The sequence below is a fragment of the Plectropomus leopardus genome, chromosome 14 (assembly GCF_026936395.1).
Source record: "Plectropomus leopardus strain MGB_pleo_1.0 chromosome 14, ASM2693639v1, whole genome shotgun sequence".
In the NCBI taxonomy this organism is placed as follows: Eukaryota; Metazoa; Chordata; class Actinopteri; order Perciformes; family Serranidae; genus Plectropomus; species Plectropomus leopardus.
Window position 1 is genome coordinate 13,725,444 of NC_142189.1, and position 26,108 is coordinate 13,751,551.

Here is a 26,108-nt window from a genome sequence, read left to right on the forward strand (position 1 = left end):
GTGTTGATCAACTCACATCAACCATTTCAGAGGAAAATTTAAATATTCTTTAAACAAATAATTCTTGTTGTGATATTTCTGTCAAAGGTGATATTTTGTGTTTATTAAAAGATGTTTTCCTTTTGACATCCACAAAGAGATGTCAGTTGTTGCTTTTTTTTTTGTTTTTGTTTTTAAAAAAAGCAACACTCAGAGACTAGGTCAGCTCTGGTTAGCACACATAAACAATGGTCAGTGGCACCGGCTCTCATTACTCTGTTTCTGTCAGGCTTCTGGCACTCAGCTCAGTCTCAGGAGGGTCAGAGTGATGACTCGGTATCTACAAGCTGTCAAAGTGGGCCAGAATTATCAACTAAAAACTGAAATCAATACCACAAAATCAAAATGACAGTAATGGCGGTGTCATTAAAAGGGCGATTTTGCATTGGTACATTTTTTTTCTTAGCTATTGAGTCAAATTATTTATAAGCATTGCTACAGGCTACATTAAAAGGAGATTGCAATATGCTTTTTAAAAATAATTGAATTGTGTAGCAGCATTGTGCAGTATTATGACTTCAAATGAGGTATACTTCTTTAAAGAGTCACGCTTCACGAACTTTGATATATGATAAGGCTTTATAGATCAGTAATAAGTAGCATTGACAAAAAATATTGATTCATGATACATTGATTCTGAATATCTAAAACAGTTTCAATACTTATTTTCCATTGTATCAATACATCGGGACCAGCTGTGCTTTCTTGCTTTCTCTTATGTTTACTACAGTCATTCTGCTGTTCTTTGCTACTAACCAGGAAAAAAAGTCAGCACTGTCATGTTACAGCCCTGTCATTTTTATCTTTTATAAAAATAAAATTAAATTGTGTGACCTCAAGATCATTTTTCTCTGTGGTATCCAAAATCAACATTCTTCATGGTGTTTTTTGTATATGCAACTCGAGACACAAAAAATGCATTTTAGTCCAGATGTATCGCAGCATTTTCTAGCAGGTGGCTGGTAATTTTTAATTTGAAAAATGCCATATATTATGTAGTTCCAGCTTCTCAAATGTGACATATCAAAATGTAACTGCAAAGAGAATCTATCCTTTAATTTATTTTTTCTTTTTTCTTTAAACTTTTTACACATGCGTCTGTTTCAGTTAATACTAATAAAACGTTTGGTTAAACAAAAAAAACAAAAAAAAATCAGTTTTCATTCCTTAGATGAATAATAATAATAATAATAATAATAATAATAATAATAATAATAATAATAATAACAATAATAATTCTGTAATTCTCTAACGCTGTGATACCCTAACATTTTCTGAGATGGTTATCATACTGTAAAACTCTCATACTGTTGCAACACTACACATGTTATACATTAATCCAAAGGATTTTTCATATCCAGGCAAACTTAAAAATGTCCTACTACTCATTTAAAAAGCATTACTAATTTATTTATTGACCATAATTAAAGCCATTACTCCCACCTCAAAATCTTACAGTTAAAAAAAACCTCTGTACTTGAACACCCTGCCTCTTTCAGGTGAACCCAGCTGTTACAAAACATGTTTCCAATGACATAATAACATCTTACATAAACCCAACCTCAGACAAAAGACCTCAAATGTCAGAAGTCAGCAATATGAAGATGCCATGTAACCAAGCCCTGAAACGTCCTCCCCGTCTCCATCTCTTCCACTGAGCATCAGAGAGGTGACCCCTGCCTCACCCCTGGTGCAGGGTGTGAGCCGGGTGTCCCAGTCAGACCTGTCCTGCTGAATGCCTTATGACAGGTTGTTTGTGAAACTCTTGTGTTGTGTTTGTTCCCTCTCCCCTCCCCTGTCCTTGCTGACAGTGTCCCCATTGTGAGACTGAAGGGCCCTGCTTTGTTTTGCCCGCCTCATTGGAGCCAGTGTTGGTCCGAAGAGAGCTCGCACACACACCTTTGCTCATCCTGTGAGAGCATCTGTTGACTTACCTGCCCATTATTTAACTTTTAATGCCGATTAATTAACTTTTCCAGGAGGTTTTTGTGGGTTTTAATGTGCAGAGCATGTCATTTTGTTTAATTTGTTTCGCTTATATTAACATCTGATTTATTATAGGTAATACTATTCACAACTATTCATATGTAACGTACAATATTTTAGAAATGGAGTGATTGTACCAAGGAATAAGGAAAAATACCTAATATATGTTAATGTTGTTTGTCTGGTTGCATCTGTTCTATTGACTGCACCGCTGTCTAGATTCGAGAGATATTTGATGATCTTTTTTTGTCATGATCTGTTCATGCTGGATAATTTAGCTTTTAATATGATAACTAATGGACTAGGGATGATAACAATTCATCAACAATAAATTAATAAGTTAAGAATTTGAGCAAACACATGAAATGTAATCAATGGATCAATAGGATATGCAAATCTGGGAGTTTTGACAAAAAATGTATTTAATTTTGTTTAGTATAAGCTAGGTTTTTATGGTTTTATGAAATCAGAATTAATCAATTAATTGATTGTTAATTTTATCAAAAATCAAATTAAGTGCTTACAGTTTGTAACCCTATTTTGGACCAAAACAGTATTATTCAATATAATTTCTGAGTAAACCATTGAGCACAATACCGCAACATATGCATAATTAATTAAAATTTAGAGGTCGCAGACAGCAAAAAAGACCTCATTAGACTTCTTTTTGTTTTAACTACAACATGTTCCATTTTAAACATACATAAAATTGGGGAAAAAAAGACATCAAATAAAAATACAATACAATCTGGCCTCATGTCTACATCCAGTCATCTACCTAATTCCCCCTTTTCCCTCCTTCCACTCCCCATCTCCTGCTCTGAACATCAGCGGGGAGCGTGGCTAATTTACGAGCGTGGGCAATGCCAACATACTCTCTGAGGAGGGCCCGTTTTAACACCTCCAAATGCTGTAATGCATCCCAGCTGACCTTAATTATAAAAGCATGTGCCTCCCCAGTGCTTCCCCCACCCACTTTCTCCCCCCTCCGTCCCCCATATACAACCCACAAGGCCGGGGCTGTGAGCCAGCGTTCTTACCTGCGGAGAACAACACAGCGGCAGCCACCGTAGCAGCTCAATGTTAATAGTTGCATCCTGAGAGGAAATCAATAAAGCTATAAAGGGTGATATCAGAGTGCGTCTGGGCCCCCATGCACACCCCCCCTCCCCCCTCCTCCCTCAGTGGGACCTGTTTATGAGGGGGTCTGGTGCTTGGTGGGAGCGACTGAAAGGTCAGTGCTATGAGGTTTTGATCCAGGGATGAGACGCCCTCCACGGGAGCATGGGGTAAACGGTGGAGTGGGACCCCTGACTCATCTGGAGGAGAAGTGGATCTTTTAGAGGGCTTATAGCTGCTGTGTGTTGTCAAGGTAGCGAAGCATTAGTGCCTGTAAAGGCCCATCGATGCCGCCTGGTTACGATCAGAGGAGAATCCCAGGAGGTAAAACGGGGCCTTGCTAAACTGCTGATGAACCGAGGGAGATATTAAAAGACCGACTCTCCTCGTCTTCTGTCTGTATTGCAGATTTTTGCCCATAATATTGATATACGCACAGCACGGGGCTCTAGCATCATTGGGCTGATAAACTGCTCACACAATAGATAATCTTTTATGTACCTCCCGTGCACAGCACAAATATTATGACTATTAGTACATTAATTAACTCACTGGCCTGGGGGTCCTCTGCCCAGCCAAGGTTAAGAGCTTCTTTAATTAAAGATCAATACGGTTTTGCAGTATATTTCTCCAGCACCAAAGGAGACATGGAGCTCTTTACTGTCTACATGTCAGAATGATAAAGAAGTTCACAAGATATGTATAGACCGAGATTCAAAGTGCAAAATGAGAACATTTGCAAGAAAAGAAGAGAGAGCTGATACATGTCAAACTGCTGAGGTGATGGTGTGAAAGACGTATTAACACCGTCTTTTTTTGGATTGAGTTATGTGTATAGCCATAATATGAGTTCACCTTTCTGCAGCTCGATACCAAACACACAAACCCATTAAGATCAGCGCTAATGGGTGCAGCAACAATGTCCAGCCAATCTCCCGGTCTTTGTTGACACTGGCCTGTCTAACATTACTTGCTGATACACCTGTGCGCTGTGCGAAGGAGGTGAGCGGTGATGGTGATGTTGAGATCAAAGCGCAGACCACTCTCTCGACTGCCATCCACATGTGTACACCGTAGGATTTAGTCCTTGTTTGTAGAAGTAAAGATGGCAGGGCCCAAAGAGCACACCTTCACGCTCAAGGCTCCAAAGTTCCCCTCAGATCACCGTAATCCGCCTGGATTATGTTTGACAGGACGGGGATCCTCCTGCTGGTCTGCACCCCTGTCCATTCCGGAGTACAGTCCACAAAGGGTGGCTACAGCCTAACCCCAGACCCGAACCACAAACTAACCTGCCTCTGTCCACAAGATGCTCGAGAACATGAACTTTTTAACTAATGTATTCATCTACTGCCAATTTTAAAAAATAAATAAAAAATCTGATTTTGACCACTTGCTTTTGTGTTTTATATATTATTGCCTGATCGTAACATGTGTCATTAAATGTTATACAGCTTCAAAATTGGAAACCAACCTTAAGCTTATATCAACAGGGGACATGACTTGATGAGCTTTATTCATCTTTTAAAAAAAGATATTTGAGCAAGCAAAAGAAATTTCTGCGATCTGGGAACCATTTATTTTCCACTTTTCTTCTCTCAATGCTGCTGGGATCACTCCTACTCTGCCACCAGCCCCGCAACTTTTAATAATCTTTTTGATAATCAACATTTCAGAGACAACCCACCCCCTTTCCCCCCTTTCCTCTTTTGTTTAAATGTTACTATTGTTGATTTATATATAGAATATGTGTATATACATGTGTGCATATTTACATGTCTTTTTTTTAATAAAATAATTATATTGCAAACATCAAGTAAAAATTGTCAAGTCCTTTTTGTTAGCCCCCTGCCCATCCAGACCACCGCCTCCTGAGTGATAGTGGGTGAAGTGAGGCGTGTGTTTTTGTATCTGCAGGGCTCTAGACTGCAACCACATATTTGCATTTTGCAACAATGGAGCATCAGTTCAACTTGAAAATTTTATTAATATGACCTGGAGAGTTGTTAGTTTTTTTTCCAGCTCACAGTGAATAAATTCTCACATTTAATTGCACCATTGTAACAATTTCACTTTTTGCTAACTGCTAACATCTAACTGTTGAGCGGGAGCCTCAAGTTCACAGCAAAAATATCACCTCAGACCCAAGACGAGCCATGTTCGTCAAAATAAAAGCACCGGTGGTTCCTCTTTAATCTATGCCATTATGACCATGCTTTGCTTACGTTTTTTTTCATAATACTTTATTTAACTGTATTAAAACAGTGCGGTATTCAACTTTATTATGACTGTAGTTTCTTTTACTTCACTGTAACAGTGCTTTATTTAACTTTATTATAAAAGCACTCAATTCAACTTTATGATAACAATGCTTTATTTAATGTTAGTATGACAATTATTTCTTTTACTTTACTGTAACAGTGCTTTATTTAACTTTATTATAACAGAACTTTAACTTTATTATAACAATACTTCAGTTAACTCCATAACTGTGATTTATTTAAATGTATTACCACAATACTTTATTTTACTTTGTGATAACAGTACTTTACTTAACTTTATTCTAACTGTATTTTATTTAATTTTATTGCAACAGTAATTTATTTACCTTTATTATAACTGCACTTGATTTTTATATATATATATATATATATATATATATATATATATATATATATATATATATATATATATATATATATATATGCCACATCACCCGTCTGGCTACGATAACTCAATCTGCAGCACAAAATAAGTGATATATGCCTGTGCAAGAATTGTATTTTTGAAGATCATTTTATGTTTAGTTTATGTATAAATATTGAGTTTAAACTTGATCCAGAGATCATGTTTCTGTATGTCTGGGGTCCTTGTATAATTAATAACTCACAGGCCCTTTTGCAAAATACTGTAGATACCTTTTCTCACATGTTGGGTATTAAAGGCATGAGGGCTGTAACCAAAGGAGGACCAACATGATTCTGATTTATTAGTCTGAGATGCCCAAGGGAGGCCACTCACACACACACACAAACACACACAACCTCATCCACATTTTCAGTCTCTGCCTAACACACACTGTAACAACTCCACTGGAGATGTGACGGATAAGGAAGCCTCGCTTATCAATGCTGGCCTCTCTGGCTTAGTCCACCTGGGTCTCTCTGGGCCTGCTGACCAGTCTCCCTGCAAACCCTGCTTCCTCTCGCTCCCACCTCCGCCCCCTCACCCCTTTGCCACACAAGACTAAGACAGGTTAAACAGTTAAACACCAGCAAATCCAGCACTGCCCTGTGGGAAATTTGCTTCTAATCCCTAACTTATAGGCACAGAATCAAAGCCAAAAAGCCAGAGCAACAAATCTGATCCTCCCCCTAACAATCTTGGGCCTCTTGGGAGGGCAGGGAGAAGCTCCACAGACAAGGCTGAGATGGATAAATACCTAAATGATGAGACAGTCTGGGGACAGGGGAGTAGTGTCTGGCTATGGCCGTTCACCTCCAATTTGGCATCCGCGCAATGAAAGGCAATTGGGCGGCAGCCCCCACACAGCAGCCAGTCCTTATTATTATATGTTGAAGTGTGGCTTGGGCAATGATTAATGACAGTGTCAGGGTGAAAACAAAGCACAGCGCAAGTTATCTCCAATCCACCTGCTCCTGTGGCCCGATTGGAAGAGAATGGAAAAGAGTGCAGGCAGCACATGGCTTGATAATGGGAAAGAGAGGAGAATGGAAAGGAGAATGAAGAGGGGGCGAGGGTGGGCTGGAGGGTATAGTCAAGGGGACATACTGACCACAGCAAGGTGACAATAACTTAAAGAAACACACTATATGCACATTAGGTACATATCGGAATTCACAAAAACCAACGCCAAAGTCCTGTACACTACGAATTTAATCTTTAATTCAAGATCAAAATAATCCCAAACAACCCCACAGGGATTCATTCTTTGTGCTTTTTAAACTAACCAAATGCCAACTTGCAGGTAGTTTTCCATGTGAGGTGTGAACATGCAGCTTGTGGCTTGCCTCGGTGATTGATTTGACAGACAGAGTGGACTTTCATGGCGTCTGTGTTTGTTACATCCAGGACCACTGTCCCCTGCTGTATTGGTGTTGACATTTATGAGACATGTCGGAGGGGGCCTGCTAGACCTCACTAATGAGAGCGCTGAGGCTGACAGCAGGTAGCACAGCCTGACACTGCCATCCAGAGGCTACTCTGGGTAATGCAGCTTCAGTATGTTGGTCAATTACCATGTTTACACTTTTTCCACTTCTGTGATTCTTTGATGGTTTACTACATTAGACTTCTGACAGATTATCAGAGAAACTGCACTTACACTAAGCTTGGAAATAAAATAAAAAACTTAACAAACAAATCATTAACTTCTGATGTATTCTATACAAAAGGCCAGTGACACACTAGTTATGGTATTGTGCATGTGGGCGCTCAGGTGTGTATGTGTTTAACAGTGAGATTATGCCTGCGTGTGCCACTGTCAGGCACAGTTTTCCGACTCTGTGTGACAGGAGTCGCAGGCGCCACAGTAACTGTAAGAGGACATTCGCTGCAGATTAGAGCTGCCCTAGATAATGTCATGGTATGGTACAGTTTTTTATTTATGCACACGACTCAGCCCTGAGTCGCAGGAGACAACCTTTACTCGCTCATTTATCTGAGCACAAGGGGAAAATGGTGATTGGTAGCCTGCTCACATACAGAGAACCTGCATCATGACCAAAGGGATTAGGATACTCTGATATCTGTGCCTTTCAAAGAATGAATGTAAGATACAGTCGTAAGTCCAGTCAGATGACAACGTCTGATGCTCACAGACAGTGAACAATGACTACAAAATTGTTTCTGAAACTACCAACTATAACCACAGCCAAAAAAAACACTCCAAAGAAGGAATATGTCAAAAATAAGGATTTTAGCCCCATTTTCAAATTGCACTGTCCTAAAAAGTTGCAGAAAAAAACATCGGACAAAGTCCCATTTTGACCCATGTGAGGACCCAGAGACCGTCTCCATTAAAACCAGGAAATGAAAGAACACCACCCCTGGCTTCACTAATAAATGTCTCAGCACTTTCCAAAGAACGCCTTGCTGGAGGTACAATATACACCCAGGCAATCCTAAATCGGATGTTCTCCCTTAAATGACACTCCAGTAGTTTTGAGCAAAGCTGGACTCAACACTGACTTTAAAAAGTGGTTGCCAGGCTGGCTACCTGGCATCAGCTTTCGGTTGCCGAAACTTAAAATATGATTGCTATTTTTAGTCACCTTATATTTTAAGTAATTGAGATATTATGCAGTTTTAAGTCTGTTTAATAACTAAAATGTGACATAAAAGAATGTTTAAAAGCTTTATTACAGTAAAAGTCTTCGTATTTTGTGTTTCACCCAATACTTTACAGAATTTGTATGTAAAGTGCAACTTAATTTTCTTCAACACTGTCTCTAAAACAGATGCCTGTGTGCATGCAAGCAAGAATGCATGTAATGTGTTGTCTGGTTTTGGTTCTGACCGTAACGGCAATATTCAAATATCACTTATGCAACAAATACTGAAAATGGTCACCAGTGGAAATACTAATACTTTTATGGTCGACCCCTGAAAGAACTCATCTACATGCAGGACCCTTCATATGCTCTCTCTTTTTTGCTGCTTGAATATCTACATCAATAAATTATAACCTGGGTCAAATTCATGTGAAGAAACTTGCAATAACAAAACTGCAGCTTCAAAATTATTGGTCTAAAAAGTAAGTATTTCCACAATATAAACTGCCTTTATTATCAATTGTCAAATAACAATGAAGAACAAAGTTCAATATCATGAAAAACTACCCCGCCTTGCTCTCCTCGGTTCACCAACATAGACAGACATTGATATTTGGTTTAGGTTCTGACGCTGGGTGACTAAAATTTAAGATCAGGACGGCGTCTAATGCCAACGTCAATTTGCCGCAGAATACTCACAACAGACGACGTCGATATTTAGTTGGCTTTAAGTTGTGTTGTTAGGTAACCAAAATCCAGCATCTTGCAAACGTCTCATGTCAACGTCATGTTAGCGTAGAATAAAAACATTTAATTGTAAGTTACGGAGAGTAGAACCCAAAGTCTGTGAAACCTCATAATGTTAATGTCCACACAGCATTAGACTCTATGTTGTTAGACATTTAAAACGTCGTCCACCCGATTTTAATCAAGATCAAAATCAAGACAACTTTATTTATCCCAAAAGGGCAATTCTGTGTACAGTCGACCGATATTTCAAAATCTATTCGATGTAAGAGTCCAAAATTTCTGATGTCACATCCAGTGCCAGCTAGGCTGTTTACAGGATAATTGCAATGCTCCTTGTGCTTCAGCTCATAGACTTTGTCTTCGCCCGCTTCCATTTATTCGCATGTGTCTAACTGGCATTAAACACGTGCAGCTCTTAACAGAAATGAGATGGAAGCGAAATGTCTCAATTCATAGCTACGTCCATCATCAGTGTGAAAAAACAATGTGTTTAATTCTTCTTTACCACTTGTTTAATCAGACAAGTAAGTTGTTATGATATACTAGCCTGATGTGGCATTTAAGCTGGCATTCCTTATTGTTTAGACGTGTAGAGGAATGGGCCTTACACACCCAACTGAGCACACAGCCTGCTGATTGTAAGGTTAGAGGTCATCCATAAGTGCTCTGACCTTCAGCAAATACAACAGTAGAAGCCAAATACAAGCATCCGTCAAATTTAGATGTACATCAGGAGTAATAGGTTCCCAAACATGCCATGCCGTGCACCCTTGTGTATAACGCGGCACACTGATAACATCATACACCGTATATGCTGGTGAAATTCCAGGAATGTACGAAAAAGTTTTCAAAAAAAAAATACCACCCCAAGCTTTAACCATAAGGATCTACCATGAGGCCATGACCTGGTGAAAGGCGCAACAACGAGCTGAAAGTAAGCAGCCCTCACAACAAGGCTAGACATTTCTAAACATCAACAAAACTGAGATTTCTCTGTAAACAACCTGTCAATCATTTCCATTAAAAATGTTTTGTCTTTTTTTTTTTTGTGAACACTTGTTTTGAGACTTCTCCAACTGTATGCTTTATTTGACAGTTCCAATCATGTAACACTGCATCTTTCAGCTGCAGATGTGGCAAGGGTGTCTTCCCTGTGTAGTTTTCCCGTAGCAGTGTAATCTGTGGAGGAAACAGTAGTGCTTTTTAATGAGAAGCCATGGTCTCCTCTTCTTCATAACAGCTCTTGTCTGTCTGTAGCACAGTGCAGCACGGCACAGCATGCTCCACTGAAATGTGGTCTGTCTATGTGGGATTGCCGGGGCCCCTTTGAAGTACTGAGCTGCGGCTGTTTCCTTTGTGTGTAACAACGCAAAAAATCAAACCTAAAACCAAAACACCCATAAGAATACCTGAAAGGGGTACAATATAAAGTGCCATATGTATATGATGCTTTACACATCTCTTCTTTTGTTTCATCCCCTCCCCTCTGCCATGATTATGCATGTCTTCTGTGAAGAGCAGCACTGCGTCTGGAGAGCCCCTTGAATGGAAACTGCGAGGTACAGAGAGGCACATTAAAATCCTCTAAAGCTCTCAAACGAACAACCTAGGGACAAAACATGAATTCCATGCGGTTTCTCCCCTTGTAGTGGTGCAGCTCAGACAAGCTCACATTTAGCACTGGCTGCCATCTCAGACAGTGGGTCCAGTGGGATGTGTAGCTATGTGTTTATCAGAGGATGAACTTCCTCTTTTAATGTGGCACGTTTTCCCCCGTTCTCTCCTCCCTCCGTTCCTCTTTCCTTCCTCTCCCTCCCTCCCTCCCTCTCCTCTCAGACTGTAGTTGAAGGTGAAGCACCCGAGTTCAGAGAGCAAGAGGATCAGCCGTCGCCTCAATCACACAGCGCTCTGCTCTTTAGGAGCTCGGGGTTCGTCCCTGTGCAGACGCTGTGGCACACTTACAGTCCTGTGAATGTATGATGCTCTAACATAGGGTTTATATGAGCCTGGCCTACATAGTATCTCTGTTTGGGAACGCAACTACAGAATATCATATTTGCAACTTGGAGATCACCTTCATTATTTTCACCTGGGAAATGAAATAATTAATGATAAAATTGGTAAGAGCCACTAACAAGAAAATAAAGATGGAACAGCTGACATCAGTCTGCTACAATCAGTGGTGGATGGTAACTAAGTACATTTACTCAAGTACTGTAGCTAAGTACAAACATGAGGTAACTGTACTTAACTTGAGTATTCTCTTTTCATGCCACTTTATACTTTTACTCCACTACATTTCAGAGGGAAATATTGTACTTCTTACTTCACTACAGTTATCTGACAGTTTTAGTTACTTACAAATTAAGATTTTCCCATAAAAACCTAAAATTAAGAGTTTATAAAATGTTATGTACAATTATCAAACAGTTTAAATTACCAAACAGGTTATTATAATTGAATGCCATGTAGGTTATTGGTTCTCTACTTTTTTTATTTGATCATCCAATAAGTAAAACAAACGAGTGCCATATCAGCTCTATATCAACAAATCAGCTCTATATCAACAAATGTCAGAACTATATTAGATCATAAAATACTGTAAAAAACTCCGGAGCTACTACAAATGTAATGTTGAGAAATTAAGACAACAGAGCAATTAAATCTAGTATCAATGGCGCTCTCTAGTGGACAAAAGGCATCACTGCTACAATGGTACTATTTTCACCAATAAATCCAAAAGTTGCAGAAACCAACACGTTCTTGTACTACAGAGGTCAGAAACTACAGATATTCCTTGAGTGTGTATGTTTTTTATTATCCAACAACATTTCAAGAACCCACTATGATCTTAATGCATAAAATAATCTGGATTATTGGTGATATGTCTTCAAGACACAAAAGCAAATTCAGATTATTTTACCCCGATGATACCTTTAGTGTTCACCCATAAAATGCACCGTGAAATACGTCTGTGAGCAGTACACAAGGTACAAGGTACAAGGCAGATTTATTGTTCTGAAACGAGGTTTAAGAAGAAATGAAATTGAAGTTTATCCTAAATCCTGCTACATCTTTTTGGCGTTAGCTTAGCCAGCATAGATATTCCAGTCTTCAAGCTTGTTATAAGTAAATTCCAACAAAAGAAAACAGGCATGTTCAAAATGAAGGATGTCCCGATGGGATCGAAAGGCTCAGTATCGGTTATTTTGAGCCCTCCGTCACACAGGTGTAACATTTTGTGGCAGATATTTGGGTTTTATTATAATGCTGCTTCTCCAGTGAGTAGAAACTGATTTTTTCATGTTCATCTTATGCTGCTACACTTCTTCAAGGTGAATTGAATGTTTTGTTGTTCATTTTTAGTAAACTAGTTATACTGTAATGCTGTAATAAGCAGAATTGTGACAGATTTTTATTTGTTGTGACTGCGAATGTTAAGGTCAGCTATAACTGAGACTTGATAGCAATTTCTGAAGAGAAATTTTAGTTTGTTTATTTTGTTTTTTGAAGTAAAAAAAAAAGCAAATTCTTAAGAAATTTTAGTTTATTTACTTGGTTATTTTATTTAAAAAAACAAAACAAATGCTGCACTAAGTGGAGTTGTGATAAGAGCCATAAAATATTTGTATGTAGTTACTATGTTATTTTGTAAAAATACAATAAGAAATCCTGAGGAACTGTTTGGATGCAGATATTTCTTCTTGTCAGCTGTAAAGCATATACACTGTATTGATTTGAATAACTTTTAATTACTTATTGTGGCATTGCGCAGCTGTATTATCCAGGTTAATACAAATGTCAGATCGGTACTCGGTATCGGTATCTGTATCAATATCAAATGTCTTGGAATGGGTTTTGGGGCAAAAAACTTGATCGGGACATCCGTGGTTCAAAACCACATTACCAGCTTTGACGCTCCCTGTGTGCTACACCGTGCCTGTCCAGCAGTTAGAGTCGGTCTGATGCCGAAGACAAATTCCTCCAAAGAGGTTAATAAAATATTTTAGAACATAAAGGCAAACTGTACAACTGAAAACACAGATGACAATACTTTATGCAGAATCAAGTGACTGAACACTAAAGTTTAAACAAAGAAGGAACCACTAAAAAAAAACTTTGCCAACCCTTAGTTTAAAAGCTCAAAAGTTGCTAGTACTAAGTACTAAAGTACTAAATCACAGAAGTATTAAACTATGTCAGCTTTTAAGCCTTGATGCCCCAGAGGAATAAAAAAAACAACAAAAATTAGGCCTCAGAAAAATCCAAATCCTTCTTTCAGTGAACAGATAACTTGCCCATATAAAGAATGTATTTTAACATTCAAGCCAAACTTCTGCCACCCGGTTGCATATTTGCATTTTTTTTTGGCAACCAAATTCTCCACCATCATTTCAGGAAAATCACAACAACTCCTACTGCAGAAGTTGGATGACTTTAATCCATCCTACTTGTGATTACATTATTATTGTTGTTGCTGTGAAAAAAATGACATCATGTTTGCTTTGTGTCAGTCATGAATGGTGTTACGTGGCACTGCTCTATGCAGCTGATTTTTGGAAATAAGTGATACCTGTGCTTTTCCTTCTCTGATCAAACAGCTGCTCAAGGCAAAGTCAGGTGCAGTGATTAGTTCATCGACAGAAAATTATTTGCCATCTATTTTGATCATCTTAAAAAATATCGTTTTCATTTTGATGAAGGCATTTTCTGAGAACAAAACACCAAACAGACGTTGGTTGTAATTCATCCATGGTTAGGATTTGCTGCATTTCGCTGTTTTATCATAGTGAACTGAACATCTTATGGATTTGGACTGTTGGTCATTCAAAACAAATTTGATTCTGTCATTGAGGACCTTTTACAGTTCGTTGTTCAAGAAAATAATCTGCCAATGAATCAATAACAAAAATAATCATTAGCTGCAGCCCCATTTGTCACTAATGTCTGTCGGCGTGCTATGGTTGTATAGGAGCGATTAGAGGTGTAAAAGTTTCATCATGAAATGACTTTATATCCATCCTTTGTGCAATGATACAATATTTGCTAATATCACAACATCTGGCATGATATGATTTCATTTCAGTGCGCTTCAGGGGTCTGTGATCAATATGAGAGGATATCAGTAAATATCCTCATTATCTTCTCACGGCCACTTACCCTTGTTTACCCAGCACATTATGAATGTTTAGGAAAGAGGTGTGCTTGGTAGCACAGATGTACCATAGGAATAGTAAATAAATAATAAGGCACATCTTGAAAATGTGCCTTATTATTTACATCAATAGATTCAGCCAAGAACCAAAATGGAAACTACACCCCCCCCCCCCCAAAAAAAAAGGGGGTTATGGTTTTTCTTTTTCAACTCTTTTTTAAAACATGCAATTTCAGAATAGATGTCCTACTTGTTTTTCTGAATTTCTATTTTATATTTGATTCGTTTTGCAGAGTTTTGCTCGGTAACCTCCAGCTCAAACAAAGACCAAAAGAAATCCTGAGGATAAAAACAGAATGATGTTGATGTGAGATGACTCAAACATCAAAGTGAACCCACAGATAATAGGCAGCATTTAAAAGTCTTGTCTGCGCCTCCTCTATAAATAGCTCACCTGGTTACATTTTTCTCTACAACTTTACTGAATTGCAATGATAGCTTTCTCTGCATCCGGCGTGTTTTATGCTTCACGCTGAGGTTATCAAGTTCAAAAGAATTTCACCAAGACTCGTTCATCAAGTCAACAAAGTATACTTGGAACATAATATCACTACAGAGGAAGTTCGGATGTTCTTACCAAGTACTTGTTTGCCATAATTTTGATGCCAGATGTTGATGCGATGGACAAATGTTTTGCCAAGATGTCACAAACTGACAGAGCCGATGCTGGAATCATAGTTCCTGCATGTGCATATGTATGTGTGGTTACACATGGGATACACGCTGCTGCGTTGCTTTCCGAGGTGGTGTGTTAAATGACAATGACACTCATCCCTTCGTGGTGACAGGATGAACGCATCACGATGATCAAAGCACTGGTGACACGCCTTGGGGAGACAGACGTGTGCTTTACGTGTTAGGGTGGGGATTTGGTATCCATAAAACAATTCAAATAAAGTTTTTTTACTCACTACCAATTAACATGTGTTTGTCTCTGATAAGGTCATCTCTCTGTCAAATGCTCTACTCTCTTATTTGTATCTGTGTGTTTTATTTTGAGAGCTCAATTCATATAATGCTGCAAAGCTCAACGGAACGGAGTAATCAGTGTAAAAGAAATCTTCCAAACGCATACTGAAACACTGAGCCAGTCCCGATCAAAAGAAGTCAAAGAAATATAGTATAAAATTGTTATAATGTATCAAGTATATTTTAATAGCTATTCAATAACATACTGCGATTAAGTATAATGAACAGCAAAAAGATAAGCAAGCGTTTTTAGGTTCTGCTACAGAAATCAAAATAATGAAACAATTATGCATACAAAGGTACAACCATCAGACAAAAACAGCCAGAAAGGCAAAGATGCAAAAAGTCAATGTTGTTTGTGAAACTTGAAACACAGCATGTGCATGTAAAGTGCAGGCCAGGTTCACATAAACCGAAGCTGAAAGATATACAATAGCCTGGATATACCAGTGGTACCTTGAACTTGGACATACCTAATTTAAGTGATCAGGTAGATAGATAGCTAGATAGATAGATTCTTTATATCATGCATACTCTTATCATGATGGCCCACGAGCTGATAAGGACAAAACATACAATGCTTTTCAGTATATGTAATATACATTCATTGTGCAGAAAAAAAATACTTCAACTTAGGGTTGATGTTTTGTACATGTTCACTTTCTGGACAGCAAAACCTGGAATTTCCAAATCTGGGTCATTCTGATCCATACTGAATTCTTTTGCATAACTGGGCTCTGGGCCTTTCTAAAGACCTGCCTGTGGTGGTCAGAGAGCTTCAGTGGACACACACCAATAACTTTGCTGGACACTTTGACAAGCCAGCCAAACCTGTTCTTAAATTCAGGTTCCCAAACCATACCACAATACAAAAAGACAAGACAGACTCAATGAAAACTGTATAAAACAAAGTCATCCTTAAAGAGCACACATTTGAAGTGTTTTTTTTATCATGGTTGATAAAATAATCACACACCAGAAGTCACTGCAACCTAAACTGATATCCCGGTGTCATTATGCCAGCCAGAAACTACAAATTTTTGACCACAATGAAAAATTTGGGCACATAACAACACTGCGATGCCAAATACACAATCCACGCTTAACATCTACATAGCAGCTGGCACCAATGTAACAATGTAATACCTGTAACAAACCCAACACATACCGCAGGAATACTCAACTTGCTTTCCTTGGGGGTAATTTTTGCGTTTCTGGGATTTTAGGACATTTCTAAGATTTTAGGATGTTTCTAGGGTTTTGGGACATCCTGGGATTTAAGAGCATTTCTAGGATATTAGGACAAGGGTCTTGGCTAGAAACTGTCGGGAGGAGCAGGGTACTCCACTGGCACTTTTTTTGATAAACAAGCTTTATTTTGATGCTAAAGAGTACGAACATAATAAACACAATCACCAGTGTGAATCACTTTATGTTTTATTGTGGATTAGAAAAAGGGTTGGGGGCCACCCAATACTCTTTTGGGGGCCAGATTTGGCCTCTGGCTGCAAGTTAAGTATCACTGTGATACAGGATATCCAGAAAAGCAGGGCTCAGTTTGAAAAGCCTGACTTCAGTTAGCTTATCAAACTGAACCGGGATTAAACCTTTCATAAAAGCCAAAGAAGTGGACACCAAGGCGGGTGCTGCATCCATACACAGTGACACATCTTACACACTCAACAGCAAAGGTAACACATAACCCCAAAACACAATAAAACCAAATGTAGGTGCAGCAAATTAAACTGAACATTAGCCTACCTGTTAGCCGGCTTGTTAGCTAGCACCTTCTTCTTGGCTCGCGGACGCCGACCCGGTAAACAAACACAACTTCTTCAGTTTGGAAACTTCTTTCTCCAGAATGTCCTTACTTTCCCGCTTTAAACGCCACTTTAAAGGAAATAGCGTCTCCGTATTTTGAAATATACTCTCGAAAAACGCAGTTTTACTGCCTGTACCTGTTGGTCGCGCGGCTTCTTGAGCGCGTTTGCTTGGCAACCCTCCGCGTGCCCGCCGGGTGCTGCAGTGAATCACTGATTAATTAGGTAACGTAGATGCTGTGTTTGCCGAAGAATAATATCTCTTAACCATTATCCACAATTTGTACATCTTTATCTAGAGTGCGCGGTTCAGAAAATATCCGCAGTCCGACTTGTGCACACCTGCAGGGAACAGGTAGACTCCCTGCCTGTCAGCCATACAGAGGGGTGTGCACGTGACGCGGAAGTGGGACGTTTTTTTTATTTTTTTCTGCTGTTGTTTCTTCTTTTCTTTTTATTTTCTTTTTTTTTTAAAGCAGTCTGTTTTAGTTAATGCAACGTTTGGTCCACTTATATAAGCCACGGATTAAGCTGTTTTTCTCAATAATCAGTTGTAAGAAGTTTATGAGTGACACTATTTGCTGCAATGATACTGAAATGTTGAGAAACAAAAAACATTAATCAGACATGTTCTAATTATGAAGACAAGAATTACATCTATGTAATCTCCCAAGGGAGAACACACTGCCTACTGGTGAGCAGACTGGGAATAGCCTTTTTTTAAATTATTATTATTAGTAGTAATAGTAGTAAGTAGTAGTGGTAGTATTGTAGTAGGCCTATTTATTCATTCATTTATGATTTTTGCAATGGGGCACACAGGTGTAACAGTAACTAAGTCTATCTAAGTGAACCAGTGCCAGGGTCCTGCTATTTTTTATGTTGGTATCATTAACATAAATGGTCACACCTGTTTTGTTTTTGTTATTTATAAGAAAAAAATATCTGTCCCAAGAATAGCAGAAAAAACAAAGCTTATACATAAACACATATGAGGACGATATGTTGTGCAAAAAAATATATATATATAAAAATATAAACTAAGTCAACAAAATATTAACAAAATAATCTGTACCCTGTTTGAAGGGGAAAAGGGAATATGGAAATAATATAGGGTGTTTATTTACATCTTTAGACTCTTTTTTTACATTAAAGAAACCCTTATCATGCAAGTGGTGCAGGGGCCACCTGGACAGGCCCAGAGATTATCTGTTATACTACTATCAATAATTACAGTAATATTGGTGAAGTTTTGAGTCTAGGAACCTTTGCTTTGACCAGTTACTTGAACAATACATCATCAGCCACAAGGGGGAGCTAATTACACTTATTTCACTAAACTGTCTGCTGTGTGCTGTTTTTTGGAGAAAGATTACCTTTTGTTAAAACAAGCCAGTTTCTAAAAGGTTCACACACACACACACACAAACACACACACAAACACACACACACATCTATATACATTTAAAACAAAAACAAACCAAAACTAAATATTATTAAAAAAAATAAAATAAAAAAAACACACAACCCCCCCCCCCCCAGAAGAAGGTTAAGGGGTGCAGGACACACGTCAATAATATTTTGAACACGTGAATTTGTCTCCCCCAATAAAAACATGAAAGTAGCTGAGGACTTTCATTTTTGACAAAAATAAAGGTATTTACACCGTGAATCAGGCACAAATTGGTGGATAAAAAAATCACCAGAATGCAGGAAATTTAGTGTTGGATGTTCAAAAGTTCAAAGGATCAATTAAAAGAGACGCAATGAAGCCTACACAGCAAAAGATTAAAACTCACCATTTTATTATGATAATGTTATTTGATATGTCAAATTACAAGTGTATGATGTAACATAAAAACAGTTACAAACATATGTATGCATATTTACATTATATATTTATGAAAAGTAACGAGCTACATCTGTATAAAGAAAATACAACTATGACATGAGTTATTGGGACTATAAATTTTACATCATATACTTGGTATTCTCGAACCATGAGAAGAAATACCTAGACGTGTAGAAACCAATAGAACCAGAACGAGAGATGTTAAATTATAAAATGGAAACTAGGATGGACGTGAGGCACTTTTTTGAGGTTGTCAGGATGTGAAAGCCGATGGCACTAAGAAAACTTCAAGAGAGAAAAAAAAATAGATGCACAGGAAAGAAATATGCACAAAGAGAGAGTGAAAGAAAAAAGAAAACAGGCAGTGTTTACAGAATAGTTAAGAGTAGTACCATTTATACTGCAAGTTTCAAAACACAAATGTCTTCCACTATTTAGAACTAATCACATAAATGTTACATCAAGCGCTGTAAGATGAAAAAAAGCTTACATATAGTATCATCAGTGCACCAAAGCATCGGAGAATTGAAACATAACCACTCAACTGCTGTGAAAAGTAACTGTTTTAAAACAATACACTGAGGAGAAACAGGTTTATATAGCTTTTTTTTGATCATTTTTTAAATCTACACAATGTCAAGAATGTACACTTGTATGCATTCCCAAAGATATGCACAAATTTTCCAAGATTGAAAGAGGATAAAAGACTAGCAGCAAAGTGGTTAAAACTGAAGTTTTATATAATGCAGGTCAAAAAAATATATATATTAAAGCAGACAGACACATGTTGCATATATAATACAGTACATGACAGGAAGTTGCACTGTGCTGGTTAATGCAGAATGAGAAGTGTTATTTCAGCATTCTCTACACTTTGTATAAATGCACGTCCTACATTTTTTGCTTCTCAGCCAGCAAGTTTTAATCAGGTTCATCAAACCTTGGTTCAGCTTGCATTAATGCAGGGCAATCCAATTACAATGGGAGAATATGACAACCAACCAAACATTTGGTTACACACCAACCCCACAAGCACACGCACGCACGCACGCACACACGCACACACACACACACACACACACACACACACACACACACACACACACACACACACACACACACTCTGGTGGACACAAAAGAAACGCACATATATAGTAACACTCACGCACCCACACACATGCACAAGTGTCAACACACAGAGCAATCAAACATTTAAAAACTCACTGTCATGGTTATATGCTGTTGGAGAATTCGGGTTTTTAACAGTCGTTCATAGCTGATTTTTCTCTGTCAACACAATAAAATTAGTGATTGTATCTAGCAGCTTTATATGTATGTATATATATTTATATATCAAACTTTTTGAAACAAGTGGACTGCCACTACTGTACCGTGTTAGCACTATCCTTCCTTCTACCGTACAAAACTAGAGAGAAACTCTATTAGAAGCTCAATAGTCATTTTTCCATCGCAGACGCCCTCTACTTTTCAATGTGAAATAATACTAAAAGGTGACCTATGTACATAATGCTGTCAATTGAAGCTACAGTATATGCTGACAGCAACGATAAATACAGCTCTATCTTTAAAATTTCAAAGACAAAACAAAGCTGGGATTATTATCAGAACTTAAATATAGTGTTAAGTATTTACAGGTTGGTTTGGAGTTTGGTACCAGGGGTTGGTCGTCTACCTCTATATAGCGTTAAAGTGTCCTGTCCCGCCACTGACTCAGTCTGCAGAGAGGTCAATGTGTTTCCCACGTTAGAAAGTTTGCATAGAAAGTAAAGGGAGCGTTTGTCAGGGTGGAATTAGGAAAATAAATGTGTTGAGACCGAGGCGCCACTACGTTATTTTTAATCAGGAGTGACGGGAGATGCATATCTGTTAGCAACAGCACGTGGATGTTGTATTAAATCTGCTGAGGCGAATCACAATTGGCACTAATATCAAACATGCTAATGCCTTAATTTCATCAGTTATTGCAGCCAGGCGTCCAAACTGAGCTGTTATTAATGTTGGAAGTTTGTTGTTGTTCAGACTTGTTTGAGTCAATGATAGTTTATCTTGAGCGATACATGTTGAATTTAAGTTTTTCTCTTTTGGGTGGGAAATGGGATTCAAACACAACGAGACTCCCTGTTTCCCAAAGGATCTTAAAGGAGCAGTTTGACATTTGGGGGTTTAATACTTAGTTGCTATTTTGCTCAGTTAGATGAGAAGATTGATATCACATTCAACTGTCAATCCTACCAAATCTGAGCAATTTGGTTTGACTTCTATCAAAACCAGAAAAAGAACAAGAATAGGGCAATGAGCACAGAAAGAAATGACCCTAAAATTAACGAGAAATTAATAAAAAGTACAAAAAAAAAGAGAAAAAAGTAAATAATAATAATAAAAAATAAATAGCTTGGGAAAAGTGCTTAAAAACTATTGTAATTCTATCACATGATTTTAAGTCTGTAATTATGATATTTAGAAATATAGTTTTTCCCTAGCTTTTTAAAAATATTTTTTTTAATTTTTTTTAACAATTTGTGAAACATTTCTTATAAAGTTGCTCATTGCCTTTTTCCAATGTTTTTGAAAGAAATCCCACCAATTTGGCCAGGCCTTAAAGCTTTCAATACTTCAAAAAGGGACCTGAAAGCAACACAAGAGAAGCGCTGTCGCCCCAGATTTCAAAGGGTTAAATATGAAGTTAGCTTAGCATTAGGGCTGGAAACAGTAGGAAATAGTTAGCTTGGCTCTGTCAAAAAGTAACAAAATCCTGCTACACCACTGCTAAAGCTCACTTTTTTTAAAGGAAGTTTAAAATGTTTTTTAAAGGAAAACCCTTTAAAAACAGGTTGTTTGAATATTTGTCACCATTATAAGGTTCTGACATTTTTGTCAAAACTGAGTTTATATATTTTTATATATTCTTCTGTCACAACTTATGAACATTATGTGAAGTGTTTTTAAAGTTATAAGATTTTTTTTTAATTTAGGAAACAAAAGGGTTCATAACATTTTTGCTATCTGAAATGCAAAAACTTTGAAGCTCAATTTCTCAAAACCACTCTGAACGCAGATAGAACCGAATAATTCTACGGTGGTGAATTGTCAAAAACTCTGCAAAAATGTCTAAAAAACTATATTTAAAATCATTAGAATTATATATTTCACATTACGTTGCAGAGCAAAAATGTTTATACGTATATGTATATTTTTTTTAATTTTATGCACCTTTTTCTGGGTCATTTCCTTGATAGTTTTTGTTTTTTACTTTTCTTTTTGTTTATTTTTGGTAGTTTTGTTGTCATTTTTGTATTTAATACTTGATAATTTTGGACCATGTTTTGTTAAATTTCTCATTGCCTTCTCCCATGTTTTTTTTTTAAGAAATTAAACCAATTAGCTACGGTTTCAAAGGGTTAAATACAAAAGCCAGATGTTGGGAGTGTTAGTGTTTTGTTTGTTTTTTGTCCAGTGAGAAAGGGGCTTTTTTTAACACTCTCTTGTTTGTTTCTTCTGTACAAAAAAAACCCCCAAAGTGTAAAAACGTCAATTTCTTGGAAGTCACGTGTGGGACTATTTCTTGGAGGGGCACAGTAACTTCCTGGAGTCCTGTTGTCACCATGAGGCTGCCAAGCAGAAACTCTACAAAGTTACTATGCCAATCTAAGAAATAGTCCCACACATAACCTCCTGTAAAACCACAAATTTTCATCTTTACACTTTGGTTTTTGAACAAATTCAACAAATGAGCTACAGCATCTTAGTAAGTAAACTTTACAGGTGCTAGTAGGCGGATTTTGTTACATTTGGAAAGAGCCAGGCGAGCTGTTTCCCAGTTTCCAAGTTTTTTATACTAAAATAAACAGCAGCTAGCTCCAGCTTAACCACAGACAAATAAGACAGTGGAATTAATCTTTTCATCTAACCTCAGGAAAGAAAGCAAAAAAGGGAATTTTCCCAAGATGCAGAACTATTCCTTTAACAGTCTGATCGTCTCTTTGTTTAACAGACAAACATGCTTTGGGAAACAAGTGATCACATAGTCAGTGGTGACGTTACATGACACCAGATCAACAGTGCAAATGAAGACCTATGCACACACACACACGTACACATACATAACACCTGTATGTATTAATAGCTAAGATATTCCTGAAACGATGCATTCACTCATTCAGGGCCTGTTAAATGAAGACGTACGGAAGGAGTGGACTTTGGAGGAACAAAGAAATACTACATGAGGGGAAAAAATAAAATAAAAATAACCGATTTAAGGGACAAACATGGAAATTTGGAGAGGGTGCTGCAACCAAAGCTTGGAGAGCAGTGCTTTCAGGAGGGTCCCCCCCCCCATCACCAAATTGAATGTTAAATTAGTCAAATTTATGTACAGACTAATAGTGAAATATGAGGGATTCTCAATAAAAGAAAGACCTTATTTTAAGTGCCTCATTATTTAACCAAGGAGCACTGTAACCCCTTCACTCACCGAAACAAAACTTGCTGGTTGAGCAACATTTTCAGCCTTTGCTTCAAAAAATAATTATAAAATGAGCAGGAAAATAACAGATAAAACAAAAACACCAATTTCACTACAGCAGTAAATAACTGGACTAAAACTGAAATTCACTGAAGTAAATGAAATTTCAATGTATTGGTTTCAATTTAAATGGTTCAAGAGGTTCTTATGCTTTTTTCATGATGTGGAAAAAAAACTATTTGGGGGGAATTTGCCATGGTGAAGTCGTTACCATTTTTCCCTTCTAATCATGGAATCAATCCCTTTATTTTGGAATGCAATCAAATGGTGTAAATAACCTCGGGAAAGCAAAGTCATCACTTTTAACATCTTCTAAATGAATGTCAAAAGCTATACCGAGTTGTATACCTTCAAAAATAAGCCTTTTGATTTTTTTTAACATTCGATGGAAAGGAAAACAAGGAATTAGCATCCACCACAGCAACATCTCTCAAATGTTAAAATTACACTACATATGGTAGTTAATGTACCACAAGAATTTGAGAGGATTACCTTTACTCAGAGGGGGAAATACCATTTCTAGTGCACTTTTCTTTGTCTAGTAATTACATTGTCAGCAAATGTTTAAGCCATGAAGGAAAGGCCACTGTTACCCAACTGTAAATTCACAAAAAAGCAATAACATATCCCTTTTAGCATACTCAAACAGCAAGTATTTTTTCTGAACGCAGAATAGTTTTCTTTTTTTGTCATTAAGTTGTCGCTCTCTGTACAAAAGACAAATTTCCTTCATAAAGTTACACATTTCTTGTAGTAGAGTTCTGACATTTGTGGCCTGGCTTCGTCAACGCATGAGTGTGAATGTGAGAGAGAGAGGTGTGTCTGTATGTGTATGTGTGAGTGTGTGAGTGTGTGTACAGGTGTGTTTAGTAACATCTCCGAGTCTATTAATCTTGACGCTGCCTCCTCCTCCTCTCCTCAGATTAAGCTCCTGAACTTAGCTTGATGCTCAGAGCTCCCACAAAGCATATGGTTTGTCCTCCACTGCTGCTTGTCGGCGACAAACACAAACTGAAATCTCCAAAAGCCCTCAGAGCTGGGGATCAACAACATATCACCCCGTCTGAGAGGGGAATGAAAAAAGGATGCCGGCTTTTTAATTTTCCGCTTTTATCCACTTCCTGTGTTAGCTAGCTTTGAGGGTGTCCCAGAGTCCGTCGTCGGGTCACCCCGCGGCCTTGTGCTTGCCCCCACAGCAGCGGCAGGCCTCGCCACAATGGTGGCAGGCGCGCAGGGGCAGGTAGCAGCACATGCAGGGCGCGATGAAGGAGAGTGCCACCAGGGCCAACCAGCGCAGGCAGAACTGCTCGTCAGATGTGTCACATGAGCAGGGGTCTGAGAAGTCGCCCTCGGAGTCGGACATGCAGTGGTACAGCATGCTCTCGGCGCACAGCATGCAGCTGACTTTGTAGATGCACTGCTTGATCGGGTCGGGGGCGTCCTGGCACTGCCCCCGCCAGTTGTCTTCATGGTTGAACATCTCCCGACAGTAGATGCAGCGCGAGCGTTCGCCGTCCTCTCGCCGCCGCCGGCCCTTCTTGGACTTAAGCAAGGGCGAGGGCTGAGTCTTGATGGCCGTGTCCTTGCCAAGACCCAACCCCATACCTGTTCCAATGCCCATACCGGGGCCAGAGTGGGAGTCCCCACCGGGGCCGTCGGGAAAGAGGTACTTGCACTTCTTACTGTCCAGTTTGTGGAAGGCGGTGGGGAAGTCCAGGTCCTCGGGATCGGCCTCCTGTTTCCACATGACAGGGTGGCGGTAGTCCTCGTAGCCGCGTATAAGCATGTCTTTGCGTGGGTTGATGCGAACAATCTCCTCTTCGTCCATGTGAAAACTGACATGCCGGGTCGACTTGAAGGAGACCTTGAATGGAGGAGAAGATAAGAATTAGTTGCTTTAATTAAATTATTTTTTTGCAGTAACTAAATTGAATTTCCCCTCTGGGAATAATAAAGTATATACAATTAAATTAAAAAATTAGAAAATAAAATACTAAAAGCCAGATGACCGTACTTAAGAACAAATCTGAGATACGTGTAGTTTACTTGTGCATTTCTTTTCTTTCCATTTTATACTTTTAACCCCTACATTTCAGAGGGAAATATTGTACTTTTTACTTCACTACATTTATCTGAATGCTTTAGTTACCTTACAGATTAAGATTTTGCATGAATAACATACGAAAAGTTTACAAAATATGATGTTTTGTTACAAATTTAATGACCTCACAGTTTGTGCAAGGACAGCTGCAAGAATTAGTTGATTAATAAATCTGTAATTTGACAGATTTTAACATTTAAGTCTTTTTAATTTAAAAAAAATTCTGTTGTTTTTAAATAATTTGGGGTGTGTTTTTTTATTCTTTTTTTAATAGTTAATAGTTAGTTTTAGTTTTTTTTTTGTTTTGTTTACAATTTTTGGTTTTGAAGGGAAGTTTGTTTGTTTTGTTTTGTTTGTTTGATGTATTTCTGCATTTGGTACTTTTACTTGTAGTACTTTGAGTACTTTTTCCTAAATGTC

At 38.1% G+C, this 26,108-nt stretch overlaps 1 protein-coding gene and 1 long non-coding RNA gene across 2 annotated transcripts in view; both read right to left on the reverse strand.

The window, feature by feature from the left end:
• LOC148187441 (uncharacterized) overlaps positions 1-18,163 on the reverse strand; it is a 118,698-nt gene extending 100,535 nt beyond the window's left edge. The window contains exon 1 of the long non-coding RNA XR_015778757.1: positions 17,134-18,163. This is a non-coding gene — a long non-coding RNA (uncharacterized LOC148187441). The remainder of the gene's footprint in view (positions 1-17,133) is intronic.
• Positions 18,164-18,980: 817 nt separating this feature from the next.
• spred1 (sprouty related EVH1 domain containing 1) overlaps positions 18,981-26,108 on the reverse strand; it is a 47,907-nt gene continuing 40,779 nt past the window's right edge. The window contains exon 6 of the mRNA XM_042500667.2: positions 18,981-25,451. Coding sequence (XP_042356601.2) covers positions 24,753-25,451 — 699 coding nt within the window. The 3' untranslated portion in view covers positions 18,981-24,752. The remainder of the gene's footprint in view (positions 25,452-26,108) is intronic.